Consider the following 18,993-nt stretch of genomic DNA (forward strand, 5'->3'; position numbering starts at 1 on the left):
TGTGGGAAGTTGCGCTTTATAACAATATGAGGCTTGTATTACTTTATACTCTCATATAATATCAATATAAATAGTTTCTCTGGTGAGTAACATTTCTGAGATAAATCCTTCCCTTTATCACAGCTGATAACACAGGATTATATGAGGTGGTATTGCCAGCTAGTGAGGGCTTCAGTATATAATGAAAATTAGACCATTAGGCCTCCACTGAAGGAGTTCTGGTGGTGCAGTGGTTAAGCGCTCAGCTGCTAACCCAAAGGTCGGTGGTTCGAACCTACCAGCCACTCTGTGGGAGAAAGATATGGCAGTCTGCTTCTGTAAAGATTTATAACCTTGGAAACCCTCTGGAGCAGTTCTACTCTGTTCTATGGGGTTGCTCTGAGTCAGAATCAACTCAACAACCGTCCCCAACCTGGGCTCCCCAAGTATCACCCTAAATTTTTCAATGACGGCATTAATACCTGGAGAATTTACTCAAAATAGGTAGATTTTTTTTTTCCTCTCCCCCCAGGCCTCCTCTCTTACTCTGGTTTGCCAAGGAAAAATCTCTTCGAAATTGCTACCTTTTCATATCTAGAGATAAGGAAGAAATCAGTCATCACACTTACCCTGTCCTTTTATTAATGGAGCTGCATTGAAACTTGGTCATCCCAAGCACCGTGAAGCTGCACACTCACCAATTTCAAGATAGTATAAAATATCACATAATCAATTATGGAAAATAATGAAATGGAATGCTGGTGTGGAAAACCTCCCCAGAGAGTGTTAAAACACAAGGTATCAGTTGCTCAGGAGGGGTGTTAAAATTGCCGTCAGTCAGGAAGCCCGTGCCAAGGACCAGCTGTGGAGAAGGCTCAGATGCAAATTGGGGTGGTGTGTTTACTGCCAAGTAAAATTATCATTCATTCCACAAACATTGAATGAGTTACTTGCTTATAGTGTGGGCTAGGTAGCAGGGATAACCAAAAAAAACCAAACCCATTGCCATTGAGTCAATTCCAACTCATAGCAACCCTATAGGACAGAGTGGAAGTGCCCTGTAGAGTTTCTAAGGAGCGCCTGGTGGATTTGAACTGCCAACCTTTTGGTTAGCAGCTGTAGCACTTAACCACTATGCCACCAGGGTTTCCAATAGCAGGGATTCACAGGTTAACAGCAGGGAATTGTGGAGGTGAAGCTAATTCAGTCATCTGTTCCTTCATTGAACAAGCATTTATTAAGTAAATGCACTGTGGTAGGTGCTGAGGAACCTGCAGCTAAAGATTCTGTCCCTGCCCTCAAGGAGGGCAGGCAGGTGAAGAGACATCACAGTACTTTGTGATACAGGGAGAATGTTATAGAGATTCCTGTGAGATGCAAAAGAAGTGATGGCATGAGAAGCATAGAATAGAAAACAAAAGACGAGGTGTTAAACTGAGGGAAGTAGACATGCTCCTTTTCCCCTACTTCTACAGTTGGCAAAGAAACAGAGAAACCAGGAAATGTGGAGATTTTAAAAGCTATCCATCTACTCCCTGCCTCCCGACAGGCAACAGGAAGCAGAGTTGGGGCTAGAAAACACCTAGTCCCACAGAAAGGGATTTTTAGGGGATTCATGAAAGTGGAACCACCGCCACCCCCTCCCCACCTTTGGCAATCTCTCTCTCTCACATACGTGTGCCCATACACACACACAGACACATACACACACCCACGGAGGCAGGAAAAAGGTCTGCAAATGATATACTTCATTCTCTTTTGGAACATGATATATAAAAATATATCCTTATTTGGGAATGTGTCCTCAACAATGTAAAAGAAAATAAGGCCAGGAAAAGTCATGTTCTTATTTGACATTTTTCACGTGCCTTAAACCCACTGCCACTGAGTCAATTCCAACTCATAGCAACCCTGTGGGACAGAGTAGAACTGCCCCATGGGTTACCAAGGCTGTAAATCTTCATGGAAGCTGACTGCCACATCTTTCTCCTGCAAAACAACTGGTGGGTTCAAACCACCGACCTTTTGGTTAGCAGCCAAGCAGCTAAGTATCTCTGCCGTGTTACATAGCACTGATGTGTATGGTAATTATTTCTGAGGAGACAACCTGAAAGTACAATATTTTGGACTTCCATAAAAAAAAAAAAAAAAGCTAAAGAACTAAAGCTTCACATCACAGAAAAAAAAAAAAGCACAATGGAACAAAGTTGCCATCACAGATGGATATATCTGCAGTAAGATGCTGATAGCATATTTGCTGGGATGGGAATGTAATAAAACCCAGAAGAGCAGAGTGCATTTCGTTTTGAAATCATCCAAGCATCTGAGAGACGATTCCTGGGATCTGCTCTGGGTACAGCGACATGTATGCTGCCAGCACATTTAGCCATGTCTCCTTCTGTCAGCTAAGTACACTGCTGCCCACAGGCTGACTTGTAATATCACACAATGCTCTAGAATGTTCCTCCAGAAGAAGGTGAATGCCTACTATCACCTAAACCATCAGTGTTAGGGTGAGCATTCTCCCACACGACAGCAGTGTTCACAAAGGCAAGGGCTGCATTATACCTGGTTCACCATTAAATCCTAGGCCCTGGCACTTATGCCCACCAAGTAATAGGCTCTCAAAGGTAACTGTTTACTTAATGAATGAAGTTCTTTTGGTCAGAACAGACTTACTGATTTGAAATATTTCTGAAGGAGATGTGCTTAGGGACCCTTTTCCTGATGACAAAGCCTGATGGTAACCTTGATCTCTACAACTCCCTTTGTCCTTCCAAACAGTCTGTAAGGTCTTCCAGTCGGGAGCTTTCTAATACCTCTTGTTTGCTGTTGCTTCTTCATTTGTGTATTGTGTCACACTTTACAAAGGGCTTTCCTGACAAGACCTACGTCGCATATTTTCAACTGAGAAAATAAGGCTGATACAATGACATGGCTTGGCCAAGTTCTCATAGGTAAAAAGTATAGAACTGTGCCTTAAATCCTTCTTTTAACTCTGAAGTTGGGTCCCTCTTGATACATTGACTATGTCCTGGACTCATGGAAATAAAGCCTAACACAAGTTCTTTTCACTACTAATGTATCAGTTGGCAACATCCTAAGAGTAGATATTTCTTCGCACAGAATCATCCAGCCATCGAGTCCCATAGAACAGCAGCTTAAACATGAACTTGTTAAAGTGTGTTAAATTAATTTGGTTTGGAGAGTTCTAGTACCTCTTGAAGTAATCTGGAGATTGCCCAGAGCTTGAGAGAGAAAAAGAGAACCCTTCAGGTATACTGCGTAACCTCTGAGCCCCCATTGTCTCATCTGTAAGTTGAATATAATAATTGTAGCTCTGCTAACTTCAAAGGCATGTTCTGTGAATCAAATCTAGAATAGCTCACAAACATTTTTAAGAGCTATTAGATACCATATGAGTGTCAGGTATTATTTTTAGAAATGCATAGTATGTGCCCAAACACAGCCACCCCATTTGGGGACGCCAAGGTTTTTGGCTCATATACTTTATGAAGCAAAGAGTAAACAGTTGTAAATAGCTATAGAAATGGATCAGTTTGTTCTCCATACTTGGACCATGGGTACATGGACTGTACATGCAACAGGTATGTTTTTCCTACTGAAGAATGTACCCCGTTGGAAGACAAGATGGTGAACTTGCACAAAGTGCCCACTACGTACGACACAGCACCTTTCATTTTAGTCCTCATAGCTATCCTGTGGTGGAGGCACTGTTCTCAGCCCACTGTTCCAATAAGGAAACTGACACTTAGAGAATTTGTGGGACAAAGTGTCCAAATCATAAAGCACGTGGAAGCTAGCACCAAGACCATTATTTAGTGATTGTTCTGTTCAGAGTCTTGTGTAGTTTAGACTTTCAGTTAACACTGATGACAAAGAATGCCCGTGAGCCTATGTCCCTGAAAATCATTTGGGCTATCATGCTGATTTTCTTTTATATAAATTTTCTCAGCTTGGCAGCTTGCTAATATCAATTTCTCCTTCTGTTCACTGTATCAACCTCTAGATACATAAACATAGGCTCTTCGGGGTCTACTGAGGACAGCTGAAGGCGCCTGTACTTCTCACAGGCAAACTTCAATAGCCCTGTTCACGTTAGACAGACCAATCTAATGGAGTGCCTTTCCTAGCAGCTCATTGATTATACTTACCTTAAGTATTTATATGTGGCCTGAAAAGTATGTACCCACATGAAAATAATGATTTTCAGGAGCAGTGATGTAAGTTCTGAGCCTTAGTGCTTTGGCGGCCATTGGTGGAGACTCCCTTGCTTAGAGTTAGTTCTCTTCACTAGAAAATTATGCAAAAACAAAAAAGCAGTGAATAACAGTGTCTTTTTTTTGTTTGTTTGTTTCTTTTACAGGTTGATGACCAAATGAAGCTGCTTCAGAACTGCTGGAGTGAGCTCTTAATTCTTGACCACATTTACCGGCAAGTGGTCCATGGAAAGGAAGGATCAATCTTCCTGGTTACTGGGCAACAAGTGAGTGCTGTAGTGGAAACAACAACAACAACAAAAGTATCTTTTTATTAAGCATGCTCAGAATGGCAGGAATTTAACTAGGTCAGAAGCATTCTTGTGCTTTGAAAGGAGAGATGGGCTGCAAATAATTTAGAGAAGATGAGTCGGTGCACTCTGTCCCTGCCCTGATGATTACAGTAAAGTTGTAAAAGCAAACATGATCATAAGCATTCTGCTGCCCCCAGTCTGCTGGGATTGAAAGTTCTATTTGGAAGGGTCAGAACAATTGCTAAATCAAAATCAGTGATTGTTGTTATTGTTGTGTGCCATCGAGTCGATTCCAGCTCATAGTGACCCCACCGGACAGAGTAGAGCTGCCCCGTAGGGTTTCCTAGGCTGTAACCTTTACGACAACAGATGTGCAGGTCTTACCTCCTGTGGAGCCACCGGGTGGGTTTGAGCTGCCAACCTTTCCCTTAGCAGTTGAGCACTTAACCATTGTACCAGGAAAACCCATGACCATGGAGTTGATTCTGACTCATAGTGACCCTGTAGGACGAAGTAGAACTGCCCCGCAGGGTTTCCAGGGCTGTAATCGTTATGGAAGCAGACTGCCACGTGTTTCTCCCACAGAGTAGTGTAGCCAGGGGCTTCTGCTACTGACCTTTTCATTAGCAGCCAAGTGTTTTAACCACTGTGACACTCCCAGAAAAACTAGCAGCCAAGTGCTTTAACCACTGTGACACTCCCAGAAAAACTGTGACCCTAAAAAAAAAAAAAAAAAAAATTTTTTTTTTTTTTTTTTGCACCTTAAATCAATGATCGGTCCTCAGAACTTCTGCACTAACCAACTACACTTGCTTGTTAGCTATTGAAAACAAAAACAAAACCTTATAAATTGTGGAATCTTTACTCTTTTGGATTAGTGGAAGAGACTGATTCAAGTATCACATATAATCAAAATATTTGGCATAAAGGCAAGCAAGTGAGAAGGGGCAGTTTTCATTTTCAGGAGTCAGTCATCATTAAAAAGGAAAACAGAAAAAAATTACTTGTAAGTCCTATTCCTTTCTAAATATTCACTCATTCAACAAATGTTCATTGAACATCCTACAATGTGCCAGTAACTATTCTGGGATTTTAGCTTATATTAGTGAACAAAACAGAAAAAAAGATTCCTGTCTTCATGGGACTTACTTTGTAAAAGCAGGGAGCCAATCATAAACAATAATCCTAATAAACAAACCAACTTGATGGCAACTAACAACAGCAATATATTAGAGGAATCCCTGGGTGGCGTGAACAGTTAAACTCTTAGCTACTAACAGAAGGGCTGGCGGTTCGAAGCTACCCAGAGGCACCTTGGAAGAAAGATCTGGTGATCTGCTTCTGAAAAGATCATAGCCATTGAAAACCCTACGGAGCACAGTTCTACTCTGACATATATGGGGTCACCATGAATTGGAGTCAACCTGGCAGCAACTGGTTTGTTTTTTTTAGAGTAAGAGGTCAAAGAGCTGTTCAATAAAACATAAGGGGGAAAAAAAAAAGAACCTGGTAAAAGGGAATCACACACATATATGGATATGTGTTACAGTATGACCCATGGATTGCAGTGCTAAATAGGAATGACCTGGGCTGGCCTTATTGAGAAAGTGACATTTGAGCAAAGACATAAAGAAGGCGAGACAGTTAGGTTTGAAGATATGTGGGGGCAGAGCAAGACTACTTAATGGACCTACGTCTAACTTTACAGGGTTTTGGGATGTCCCTCCAGTTTCTTACCCTATATTCTATATTATTAAAATAAATGCATGGATTCCTTTAGTCTACCCAGTCATACCTATTCAGGGCACCACCGCATTGTTCAGCAGTGGTGACTTCAGTACTCAGGCACCGTGATCTTTTACGTCCAGCCATAAATGTTTATGTGCTGTGAAACCACAGTAGTGCATATTTGAAAATGAAAGGCTGTCTCCACACCGTTTCCTGTACTATTAATAAATCACATTTTCCCAATCAAATTAAAGGCAAGCACTATTTCAGAGCTTTTGCGAATTGGATCAGTTTGACCATTCCCATCACTATCTGGCCCCTACCTTCTGTACCTCTCGTGAGAAAAGATTTCTGGATGACAGTATAAGTCTCAATAGGTTTAACTTCCTGTCTTTTAAAATTTTTGTTTAACATTTTCATCCTGTGACCCAAGTGTTTGGAGGAAATGTACCCATTTTCGGAGCCCTGGTGGTGCAGTGGATAAGAACTCGGCTGTTAACCAAAAGGTCAGCAGGTCGAATCCACCAACCATTCCTTGAAAGCCTTATGGGGCAGTTCTACTCTGTCCCACAGGGTCACTGTGAGTCGGAATCCACTCAACAGCAACAGGTTGGGTTTTTGGTTTATTGCTGGGCATGTTTCCTCCCCACACTGGCTGCCTCTAGCTAGAAGCTGCGTTAGAAGAACAAGACTCAGCCCACAAATTAATTTGATTTCATTTCCTTCTGAGTTTCAGAGATGAAATGGGTTTGTGCTGTTCTTTCTCAAAGCACTTCCATCCCTGCTCTTTAGAAATACTCCTTATTTCACATTTCATTTTACCTTAAGTGCTGCCCCTGGGCTAAGGTAATTACCATTTAAAAAGTAAAGGAAGTGCATTTCTTGCCTCTCTGATCGTCAAAACCAAGAACAGTCATGGCATAGATGGTATTACAGTCTCCACTATCACTTACCACTACTTTGTGTTTTGTCATCACGACCGAGTGAGGGACTGCCTGGTGGACAGCCAGTCTTTCCCCACACCTGTCTGTAGCTTGGCTTTTTCTAGGCCCCATCCCCTCTTTTAAATTTCTGTCAGACTCCTTCCCACCCCTTTTCTATCTATCCTATAAAAAAAGTGAATCACCTAACTAATTACAACTGGACTTTCTCACTTAGGGAAATTATGGAACAAGTAATTTATTTTCTTTTGTGGCATCGGTTGGGTCAAAACATTTTGAACATCTCTGGGCTTCCTGCAATTTTGTGGAATGCAAGCAAAAGTGCTAAAAAGGAAGACATTTCTAAACAAATGGCCTTTGTAACAGAGTAGAAAGATATTTTAATGCAGCGTCTTTTTACATCCAGCACTTTTTTACATCCAGCACTTATTATAATGCCGAATATCTAAGGCACGTGATAAATACTAGTTGATTGCACTAAAGGAGAACTAGTGTATCTCTAACCTGATTGCTTAGCTAAAGCAAGTTAACTAAAACTCAACCCACTGCCATGGAGTTGATTCTGACTCATAGCGTCCCTGTAGGACAGAGTAGAACTGCCCCAAAGGGTTTCCAAGGCTGTAATCTTTACAGAAGCAGACTGTCACATCTTTCTCCCGTGGAGCGGCTGGTGGGTTCAAACCGCCAACCTTTCAGTTAGCAGCTGAGAGCTTAACCACTGCACCACCAGAGCTCCTAACTAAGACTCAAGATCCCAAGTAGGCATCCTCATCATATCCCACATCTCATCTACAGCCTCTTATAACTCCTGACTTACTGTTACAGGGCTGAGATTCCAGCAATAGTCTTGGGGTAATAAATCACTTTTTTTTTTTTTTTTTTTTCAATGCTGCAGACATGTACTGCTTCTCACCCTGCAGCCCAGGGAGAAAATTAAGTATAATTTTCTTCGAATGGTAAATGCTTGCCTGATTGCAAGGGAAAGGAAACCTATGCTTTTGTTAAAAAACAACAGCAACAATAATAAATTATTTTCTGGACACCAATTTTAAGAAGATAGTTAAAACAGTGATAAGAGGAAAATGGTGGATGTAAAAGTAAAGCAATATTCTGGAGGGAAAAACATGATTTTAACAAGGAAAAGACGGAAGTAGGTGAAAACAGAAACAAAATGGAAAATTACTTCCTCTTTGTTACGTTTACAGTCTAACAACAATCAAACCGTAGGCAGAGTATGTTTTCATTACCGGTAAAGCCTGCTTGCTCTCTGGTCTGAAAACATTGTAGGTGGTGTGTGTGTTTGTGTGCATACGTGTGTCGATCTGGTGGAGTGAGCAGCAGCATGAAGCTTAGAGTCGGACTGGCCTGAGTTTGTGTCCCTACTCTGAAACTTGTGGTGGTTGTTAGCTGCTGTCAGTTCAGCCCTCAAGCTTGGCAACTGGATACACACCAGAGCAAAGCGCTGCCTGGGTCTGCACTGTCCCCGTTATCAACTGTGGAAGGGACTGCTTTGACCCACAGGGCTTTGGTTGGCTGGTTTTCCCAGGCAGACCACCAGGCCTTTCTTCCTAGTTCATCTCAGTCTGGAAGCTCTACTGAACCTGCTCTGCATCATAGCAACACACTGACGCCTCCACCGACAGAGGAGAGATGGCTGCGTACGAGGCACATTGGCCAGGAATCGAACTCCCGTCTCCTGCATGGAAGGCGAGACTTCTATCAACCAGCCACCAATGCCCTCACTCCAAAACTTACCACCTGTGTAATCTTGAGCAAGTCTCTTCACCTCAAACTCAGTGTCCTCACCTGCCCTATGGAGGACTCCAATGGTTTCTACCTAAGAAAACTGCAATAAGAATTACAGAAATTAGTTCTGTAAAGTGGTGACATGAAAATTAAGTCACCAAAACTAAGCTGACACAGGCTGGCATTTGTGGGATGTTTACTATACACAAGGTGCCCTGTTAGCGCACTGGTTAAGTGGTCAGTTGCTAACTGAAAGGTCAATGGTTTGAACCCACCAGCTGCTCCACGGGAGAAAGATGTGGTTGTCTGCTTTAATAAAGATTGTTGTTGTTAGGAACCGCCCAGTCAGTTCCTACTCATAGCGACCCCATGCCCCACAGAACGAAACACTGCCCTGTCCTGTACCATCCTTACAGTCCTTGTTATATTTGAACCCATTGTTGCAGCCACTATGTCAGTCCATCTTGTTGTGGGTCTTCCTCTTTTTTGCTGACCCTCTGCTTTACCAAGCATGACGTCCTTCTGCAGGGACTGATCCAATCTGGTAACATGTCCAAAGTATGTGAGATGAAGTCTCGCCATTCTCGCTTCCAAGGAGCATTCTGGCTGTATTTCTTCTTCTGCAGTCCACGATATATTCAGTTTTCTTCACCAACACCATAATTCAAAGGCATCAATTCTTCTTGCATCTTCCTTATTCATTGTCCGGCTTTCGCATGCATATGAGGCGATTGAAAATACAATGGCTTGGGTAGTTGCACTTAGTCATCTAGTGCTGCCGTAACAGAAATACCACAGGTGGATGACTTTAACAAAGAGAAATTTATTTTCTCACAGTCTAGCAGATTACAAGTCCAAATTCAGGGCATCAGCTCCAGGGGAGGGCTTTCTCTGTTGGCTCTGGAGGAAGATCCTAGTCCTCAATCTTCCCCTGGTCGAGGAGGTTGTCAGGTGCAGGGACCCCATGTCCAAAGGACACGCTGTGCTCCTGGTGCTGTTTTTTTGGTGGTATGAGGTCCCCCACTCTCTGCTTGCTTCCATTTCCTTTTATCCCTTGAGAGAGAAAAGGTGGTACAGGCCACACCCCAGGGAAACTCCTTTACCTTGGATCAGGGAGGTAACCTAAGTAAGGAGGGTGTTACAATCCCACCCTAATCCTCTTAGCATAAAATTGCAGTCACAAAATGGAGGACAACCACACATGGCCTAACCAAGTTGATACACACATTTTTGGGGGGACATACTTCAATCCATGACATGCATCTTAGTCCTTAAATGAATAATGTCTTTTATAAGGATCAGCACAAAGGTGGTTCTTATAAGGCAGAGGTAGAGATGTCCCAAATGTCTGACTTTTCCAAGCTGCTGTACCGCTCCATCAGCTGTAACATCAGCTACTTCCTCTCCCCTCAATACTCTCCCTCCTGTCTTTGGGTTCCCTAATTCACTGCAACATCTCACAGAACTCACGAACCATATAAAGGAAATGGCTCACACTGTTGTGGAGGCTGGCAAGTTCCAAATGTGTGGGTCAGGCCTCGCGGGCCCTCAGTCCCTACCCAAAGGCACTCAGCTCTCTCGCTTTGTGGGCTGGGAAGCCCACTGTGGTGTCTCCTGTGGGTCTGTCCTTTAGTGCTGGTGGTGCTTGTATAATTCTTTGCTCTAGAATTGGCTCCCTTTTAAGGCAAAACTGACCAATCCCCTTGGTAGGCAATAATTAGCCTATCACACAATCACCTGGGTGGGCGTTACAGGACCATGGCTAGAAAGACCACACATAAAAGTAATTTTTCCACCTTAGTCCTCGAAGTGACATCTTTGCTTTTTAACACTTTAACAAGATCTTTTGCAACAGATTTGCCCAATGCAATAAGTCATTTGATTTCTTGACTGCTGCTTCCGTGGGCGTTGATGGTGGATCCGATAAAATGAAATCCTTGACAATGTCAGTCTTTTTTCCAGTTATCATGATGTTGCTTATTGGTCCAATTTGAGGATTTTTATTTTCTTTATGTAGAGGCATAATCCATACTGAAGGCTGTAGTCTTTTATCTTCCTCAGTAAGGGCTTCAAATCCTCTTAGCTTTTAGCAAGTTTGTGTCACCTGCATATTGCAGGTTGTTAATCCTGATGCCACATTCTGCTTCATACAGTCCAGCTTCTTGGATTATTTGCTTCGCATGCAGATTGAATTAGTACAGTGAAAGGATGCAACCCTGACACATACTTTTCTTGATTTTAAACCATGCAGTATCCCCTTGCTCAGTTCAAATGACTGCCTCTTGGCCTGTGTACAGGTTCCACATGAGCACAATTAAGTGTCCTGGAATTCCCTTTCTTTGCAATGTTATCCATAATTTGTTATAATCTGCACAGTCGAATGCCTTTGCATAGTTAATAAAGCTCAGCTTTGGAAATGCTCCAGGGCAGTTCTTCTCTGTCTTACAGGGTCACTGTGAGTTGGAATCAACTCAGTGCCAGTGGGTTTTTACTGTACACATAAAACCAAAAGCCAAACCCATTGTTGTTGAGTCGACTCCAACTCATAGCGACCCTATAGGACAAAGTAGAATTGCCCCATAGGGTTTTTAGGGAGCAGCTGTTGGGTTAGAACTGGCAACCTTTTGGTCAGCAGCTGAGGTTTTAACCACTGTGCCACCAGGGCTCCGGTATACACTTAGTATGTGCAAGTGATATAAAATTGTTAGTGGTTATTATTATATATGTCAGGCACTGGTATACATGCTTTTTATAACTAATTTAATCCTTACAACAACACTATGAAGAAAGTACTGTTAATATTATTGTCCCCCTTTTTTAGATGAGGAAACAGAGACAAAGAGGTTAAGTAGTTTGTTTAAAGTCAAAATGCAGTTAATACGTGGTAGGGCAGATGCTCAGAAATAGGCAATCTGATGCCAGAGTTTCGGCTCAAAATGCCATACTGCTTTTCTGGAGAACTTACAGATGCTGAGAAGTTTGTTGTTACCCCAGGCTCATAATTTGGTCTTCATGTGTAATTTCAGAGCACGTCCTTGATTCAGCCTAAATGCATATACTTTTTGGTTTTGGTGTGGCATTATTAGCACATTGTTAAAAATAAATTTAAATTACCCAGAAACAATTTTAATGTGATTATCACTTATTGTTATAAAATTATTATTTCGATGTTAAAGAAACATTTAAAAAGAAAAATCACTCATTACATTATTCTGCACCCTCAATCAATTGTTTTTGTTAAGATCTCTGCCAATCTTTGGAGAAAAACGTATTTGAAATGAGGGTTTTTCTCACTTTTCTAAAACAAAATAATTCATCTGCCATAGAGACACACTAACCTACTGCCATGGATTTCTGCAGAGTGTGAGCTTTGAAACAATGATATGCCTGTTTCCGTGATGCATTTTATCAAGGTCAGGATGTTGATATTATGGGAAAAAAATGAAACAGCGTTATTCAAACAAAGCATGCAAAATTCCCCTACTGGCAGCTTAGCACTTATACATAGGATATGAATAACGTTTTCATTTAGTTTAAAAATATTTCTAAAGACCTGACAAATGAAGAGAAATCAAAGATGTAAGGAATAAAATTTTTTTAAAAAATTAGATGGAGCCCTGCACGCAAGAGATGTAATTCATCCGGCTAATTTCTCTCTGAGTTGGAATCGACTTGATGGCACTGGGTTTGGTTTTTGTTTTTTTTTTTTGTAATTAATGATTGCAACAGCTGACCTTTGCACAGCGCTTTGCACTGTGGGCTTTCACAGGTAGGGCCTGTGACACAGGTTTAGGTAAGGTGCTAGGAAGGTTCAGAGGAGGAAGTGCGAGGGGAATAAGAGGTATCGAGAGTCACCAGGATGATTTAGCTTCTATAAGGAAGTGGCTCTCCCCTGAAGAAAGAGTACGGGCAAGCCAGACACCAGTGCTTAAAATCCTTCCAGGGTTAGAGAAACAATGACAAGGAATTGCTGATTAAAAATGTAACTAAATCCATCCACCTTTTTCAACCTTACCAAAAAAAAAAAAAAAACAGAACCCATTGCTGTCGAGTCAATTCTGACTCATAGCAACCCTATAGGATAAAGTAGAATTGCCCCATAGGGTTTCCAAGGCTGTAATCTGTACAGGGAAACCCTGGTGGCATAGTTGTTAAGAGCTAAGTCTGCTAACCAAAAAGTAGGCAGTTCAAATCCACCAGGTGCTCCTTGAAAACCCTATGGGGCAGTTCTACTCTATCCTATAGGGTCACTATAAGTCAGTATCAACTCGACAGCAATGGGTTTTTAATGGGTTAGTCTGTACGGAAGCACACGGCCACATCTTTTCCCAAAGAGCAGCTGGTGGGTTCCAATCTCTGACTCTTTGGTTTGCAGCTGAGCACTTAACCACTGAACCACCAGGGCTCCTCCTTTTTTTCAACCTTAAAAAATACCCATTGCCGTAGAATCAATTTCAACTTACAGTGACTCTTAGGACAGAGTAGAACTGCCCCACAGAGGCTGGTGGATTCGAACTACTGACCTTTTGGTTAACAGCTGAGTACCAGGGGTCTTTTTCAACCTTAGCTACAAAAAATAGGGTACTCTCAAATCATTCATTAAAAATTTCTAGGTTTGGTTATATGATTTTCTCAACTGCCCTGTGATGATTGCTTCAAACAAATGAAAATGTTTATTCTAAATGTTTTAAGATGAGTAAATAGTAATATTGGAAACCCTGGTGGCAGAGTGGTTAAGAGCTACGGGTGCTAGCCAGAGGGTCGGCAGTCCAGATGCTCCTTGGAAACCCTATGGGACAGTTCTACCCTGTCCTATAGGGCAGCTATGAGTCAGAATCAACTTGATAGCAGCAGGGAAATACTAATATTAAAAGTCACTACTCTTTCTGTTTGAAGAGCTAAGTGTCCTCAGTCAACAATATCAGGCCAAAGCCCCTGACATAAAGGGGACCCCAGACAGCAATTTGGTGCCACCCTGAAGCAGGTATGTGGCATCCACACATTGCTTTCTAGAGCCCTGCTGGACACGCTGAGTGATGCCAGGCCCCTGGTGCTCCGTGGCCCAGCCTTCTGGCTTTTTCCTCCCGAATGCAGTTCACTGCAAATAGTGTGGTGAATTTATTATAGCAACGGAAGAAGAAAAAGGCTAGACTGAATTCAGAAGTAGGGGGCTTCCCAAAGAACTGCTACTTGGAGCTTGAAGAGACAGGGCAAAGTTACCTAAAAGAGCACAACTTTTCTTTTAAGCTCGGTGGCTAGTGTAGTACCTGGCACAGTTGTTCAAGAAATGTTTGCTGAAGTGAGTTCCCTCAGCGTTCATTCAGAACTAGAGTAATTGAAATAATCCCATTGCAAAGAGCAGCCCAGGGCACTGGTACCTAGTATTAGAGTGAGGATTCACTGTTTCACACCAGATTTCTTATTTTACCCTAGAGCGATTAAGTTTTAATTATGTCTTTTAATCAGGCATCTACGTAAGTGTACATTAAATAACCTTATGAAGCACAATATTGCAGTGCTAAAAAGGAAAAAATGGTTGTCAGTAATATTAAGCATTGCCAAATCAGTTGATACACATTTAAAAAAAAACCCATCGCCGTCACATTGATGTTGACTCACAGCAACCCTATAAGATAGAGTAGAACTGCCCTATATGGTTTCCAAGGAGGGGCTGGTGGATTCCAACTGCTGACCTTTTGGTTAGCAGCCAAGCTCTTAACCACTGTGCCACCAGGGTTCCGTATACATTTAGCATCTTATAAAAAGAGTTCATTTCCATCTAGTACTTTCAAAACACACACACATAAGTAGGTATGCAGGGTCAGTTTTAGTATTTGCATACTATAGTTAATTAACAGACACTGTTTTTGTTTTTTTTAGTAACATCATCCTAAGGAAAGGTCCACTAGCAACTTATTTGTTATCATCTATTATTGTGTAATTGTGTATCATATTAAAATGACAGGCAGCTTACAATATACAAGTCATCAAAATTCCAGCTATTAGAACTAAAGGCAATTTAGCTAAAGCTGTTTCTACCTTCGTGATGAGTGAAATATATCCAAAGGGGACACCGTCTTAAAGTATTTCTTCAATATCTTCCTTTAATTTAATGGCACAAAGATTACACGTAAGACAGCAGTAAATTAATTTTACTAAGTACATAAAAGACAAGGCCAGCTGCTACTGAATTGAGCACAAACTCTGCATTCAACAATGAAAATATAATTATGTTTGTAATAAAATGTAAGGAAGTTCGAGATCGGGGTGCTGTCTCAGAAATAAATCATCCATCCTCCTTCTGAGCTGTGCAATTTGATAAATTATCCTTGAATGAAATTTTATCTGAGCCCCCATTTAATAAGTATGTTTGAGCTTTGAAATTAGAATGTAAATAAATGTATGGCTATAAAGTTGGTGGTATGCCAGTTGATTTCCTGAGGTCCATCTCGCTAAAAGTCTCTCCCTAAATATATAATTCTGTGAAACGATTTAGATTCCTTCTCCTTATAGTGCACTATGCTTTAAAGTGTGAAGGTCTAATATTTGCACTTATTATTGCATACCTGTTAGAACTACACATATATCAAAATTTAATTAATCCTATCTTAATAACAAAATGCACTGATACCAGCACACTTGTATTTGATTTTGGTATGGTCTTCCAGCTTGAACTTAAAGTGTAAGTAGTGATTTTTTTTTAAGTATGCAAGGCCCCTGGGTGGTGCAAAGGATTTGTTCTCAACTACTAACTCAAAGGTTGGTGGTTTGAATCCATCCAACAGCTCCACAGAAGAAAGGCCTGGTGATCTGCTTCCATAAGCCTTATAGCCAAGAAAACCCTCTGACACACATGGGGTGGCCATGGAGTTGGAATCAACTTGACAGCAATGGAATGTACATATTAAGTTACCCCAAAAGTGTATTCAACAATTGGCTTCGAATTTGAAATTGGTGTTATTGTCCCAACTACTATTATTTCCTGATAATCGTGGAAGCAGGAGGCACTTTACCATTATCTAAGTTTAACTGCCATGTTTAAAGATTCAATAACTAAGGCTGGGGATTTTACACAGCTTGCCCAGGCCCATCATTTGTAAGTGACAGGATTGGCCCAGATCACCTCTGTCATGTCCCAGGCTTCTTCCATCACAGCCACCCCAGAGGGCAATCTCAGTTCATTCATCTATCCCATTTGTCTCTGAATAATTTGTATTTTCGTTCTCTGGAGTAGTTAGGCCATATACAGTTTGTAAAGAATTTAGACCTCAGGCACAGCTTTTATGTCAGAAAAGCATCCTTCGAGGAGAAAGTTCATCCGTAAGAACCAGTTACTGTCAACTCAACTCTGACTCATAAGGACCCATGTGTGCCAGAGTAGAACTCCTGAGGGTTTTCAGTGGCTGATTTTTCGGAAGAAGATCACCAGGCCTCTCTTTCGAGGTGCCTCTGGGTGGACTCAATCCTCCAACCTTCTGGTTAGCAACTGAGCACATTAGCTGTTTGTACCACTCAGGGAACCCTCACCTGTAAGAGAACTGGTGAAATGATGGGATGCCACCTTGCATGCTTGACAGGCTATCTCAATGTGATCCCTAAGGTTCAACTGCTTGTCCACTGTGCAGGCAGCTCAGGTTTCAGTTTGCCGTGTACTGACCATTTCTTCCACACATTCTGAAACAGAAACTCAAGGAGCTCTAAGGACGTTTGATGTTTAAATTTAGGGGACAGATCCCAGCACATGGACAATGCAGGTAGGACAGCGCTGTGCTTCGTGCCAGCATTTTCCTAGAACACACATTAACGGAGGCTTTTTCATGCACACTCGACTCTATATAAGCTGATTGACACCTTTGGGGGTTGTCTTTCCACGGACTCATAATTCTTCTCACTCTTGAAAAGGGTTCCTGTACACCCAGGATTCTCTAGTTAAAGCTGAAAATTCAACTCATCATATTTACACACACACACACACACACAATCCATTCTGCCTTGTTTTTAATTGCAAATTCTACTCAAGGGACTAGTTCGCCTGCGTAGGAGGCAGCCCTGTGCCTTCTACCAGAGAAGCAAGTACAGTCAATTATGGTAATGAAATGTCAATAAATATAAAAATTTCATACTGTCTGCTCTGGGTGAGTGGCAGATGAGGACTGGCCTCCCAGACAAATTTGCTGCCGCTGCAAATATTAAATGCACCTAAAAGAGGATCTGGTTGCCCGAGAGCTCGCCAGTAAAAGAAGGATGGGAGCGTCAGGTACCAGCTGGGCTTTCCCATTATGCCGTCATCACAGCAACAAAGCCAGTATTATCACTGACAGCCGTCCCAACATCTTAACTTAGTATTATAAATTGAACTTATGTCCCCTGAATAATCTAAGATCGGGCCTCACAGTGCTCACTATTTTTTTTTTTTTTAAATGCAGGGAAAAAAGGTCTTTGTTTTGTTTTCTAGGCCAAGGACTTCTGTTTCTTCTGAGTTAGGCTCTTGAGCCTTTAGAGAGAAATGTATTCATAATCATTTGAAAATATGTTGTAGTCATAGGTCATGGCTTTTCAGGAAGCAGCAAATGAAATGAGGATAATTTAAATGTGATTCTTCTGTCATCCAGAAGCATGCAATTTTGAACCGTGAATACTTTAAAATATAGTTCTTTACTCCAAATAGAAATATACCTTAGCCTTCATTTTCCTCGTGCACTAGTTAATGTCATTGTGTATACACAGAACACTGTCCTGGATTGACTTTTTATGGCCAGTATACTTTTCTTAGGAGCCCTGGTGGTGCAGTGTTTAAGCTTTCAGCTGCTAACCAAAGGTCAGCTGTTTGAATCCAATAGCTGGTCCTTGGAAACGGGGCAGTTCTACTCTGTCCTGTAGGATGGCTATGAGTGGGAATTGACTTGACAGCAACAGGTCAAGAGGTTATACTTTTCTTTGGAGCCCCTGGTAGTGCAGATGGTTAGCATGCCCGGCTGCTAACTGAAAGGTTGGAAGTTGGCGTCCACCCAGAGGCACCTTGGAAGAAAGGCCTGATGATCTACTTCCAACAAAATCAGCCATTGAAAACCCTATGGAGCACATTTCTGCTCTGACACAAGTGTGGGAATTGACTTGACAGCAACTTTTTTGGGGGGGGGCATACTTTAAAGTTGTTTATGAGAGCTAAAATTTTGAATCTTATATGATAGTATAAATTCATAATAGAAAAAGGCATGTATTACCTATAAAAACTTAGGTGGCTTAAACCTGTTCTTTACAAGGCTTATCAAAATGATTAGATTTATCAGAACAATGTAATACATTCTATAAAGATAGACTGTGTCTCAACTTCCATGGGAAAGTTTCCTCTCTTGTAAACTTTTACTGGAATCAAATTTTATCCACAGTTCTTAAAAACCTCAGGTGAAATGTATTTCTGATCTTGCCGGTCATGGAAACTGTGATTCTGTGTTACAGGTGGACTATTCCATAATAGCGTCACAGGCTGGGGCTACCCTCAACAACCTCATGAGTCACGCGCAGGAGTTAGTGGCCAAGCTTCGTTCACTACAGTTTGATCAACGAGAGTTTGTGTGTCTGAAATTCTTGGTGCTCTTTAGTTTAGGTAAGGAATCCTTTTCCTCATACTACACACAACCAAAGATTCCTAAAGGATGCTGGAACTTTGAATGTCTTGAAGTTAATATATGCTTTTGTTCTATCAAGATTATGCCCTTCCTTTCAAATCATGAAAGCTTCAAACATGAGTCTGTTTTCTTGTATATTTCCATATGATTCATAGCCTTTAGCTGATGGGTTGGGGTATGGGAGAGGAGTTATTAGTTTTGACTCTGGATTTTCTTCTGTAATGGGCAGGTGAGCAGCAGCAACAAAGAAAGCTTTGACAGAGGTTTAATGGAGATAGCTTAGGAAAGAGGTTTACTTTCAAACTTTAGCCACCTTTGCACCACTGATTGCTTCTCTGTGCCCTTTGTTTCATCTTGCTACCTATTACTGTTATTTTTCATTAAAATGTGGTTATTGTTGTTGTTGTGCGCCGTTGAGTCGATTCCAACTCATAGC

At 41.5% G+C, this 18,993-nt stretch overlaps 1 protein-coding gene across 5 annotated transcripts in view; it reads left to right on the top strand.

The window, feature by feature from the left end:
* NR5A2 (nuclear receptor subfamily 5 group A member 2) overlaps window positions 1-18,993 on the top strand; it is a 149,250-nt gene that overhangs the window by 69,001 nt on the left and 61,256 nt on the right. For all 5 annotated transcript variants that reach the window (XM_049857814.1, XM_049857818.1, XM_049857816.1 and 2 more), the window contains 2 exons: window positions 4,367-4,486; window positions 18,388-18,535. In XM_049857814.1, the coding sequence (XP_049713771.1) occupies window positions 4,367-4,486; window positions 18,388-18,535 (268 nt within the window). The remainder of the gene's footprint in view (window positions 1-4,366; window positions 4,487-18,387; window positions 18,536-18,993) is intronic.

The sequence above is a fragment of the Elephas maximus genome, chromosome 18 (assembly GCF_024166365.1).
Source record: "Elephas maximus indicus isolate mEleMax1 chromosome 18, mEleMax1 primary haplotype, whole genome shotgun sequence".
In the NCBI taxonomy this organism is placed as follows: Eukaryota; Metazoa; Chordata; class Mammalia; order Proboscidea; family Elephantidae; genus Elephas; species Elephas maximus.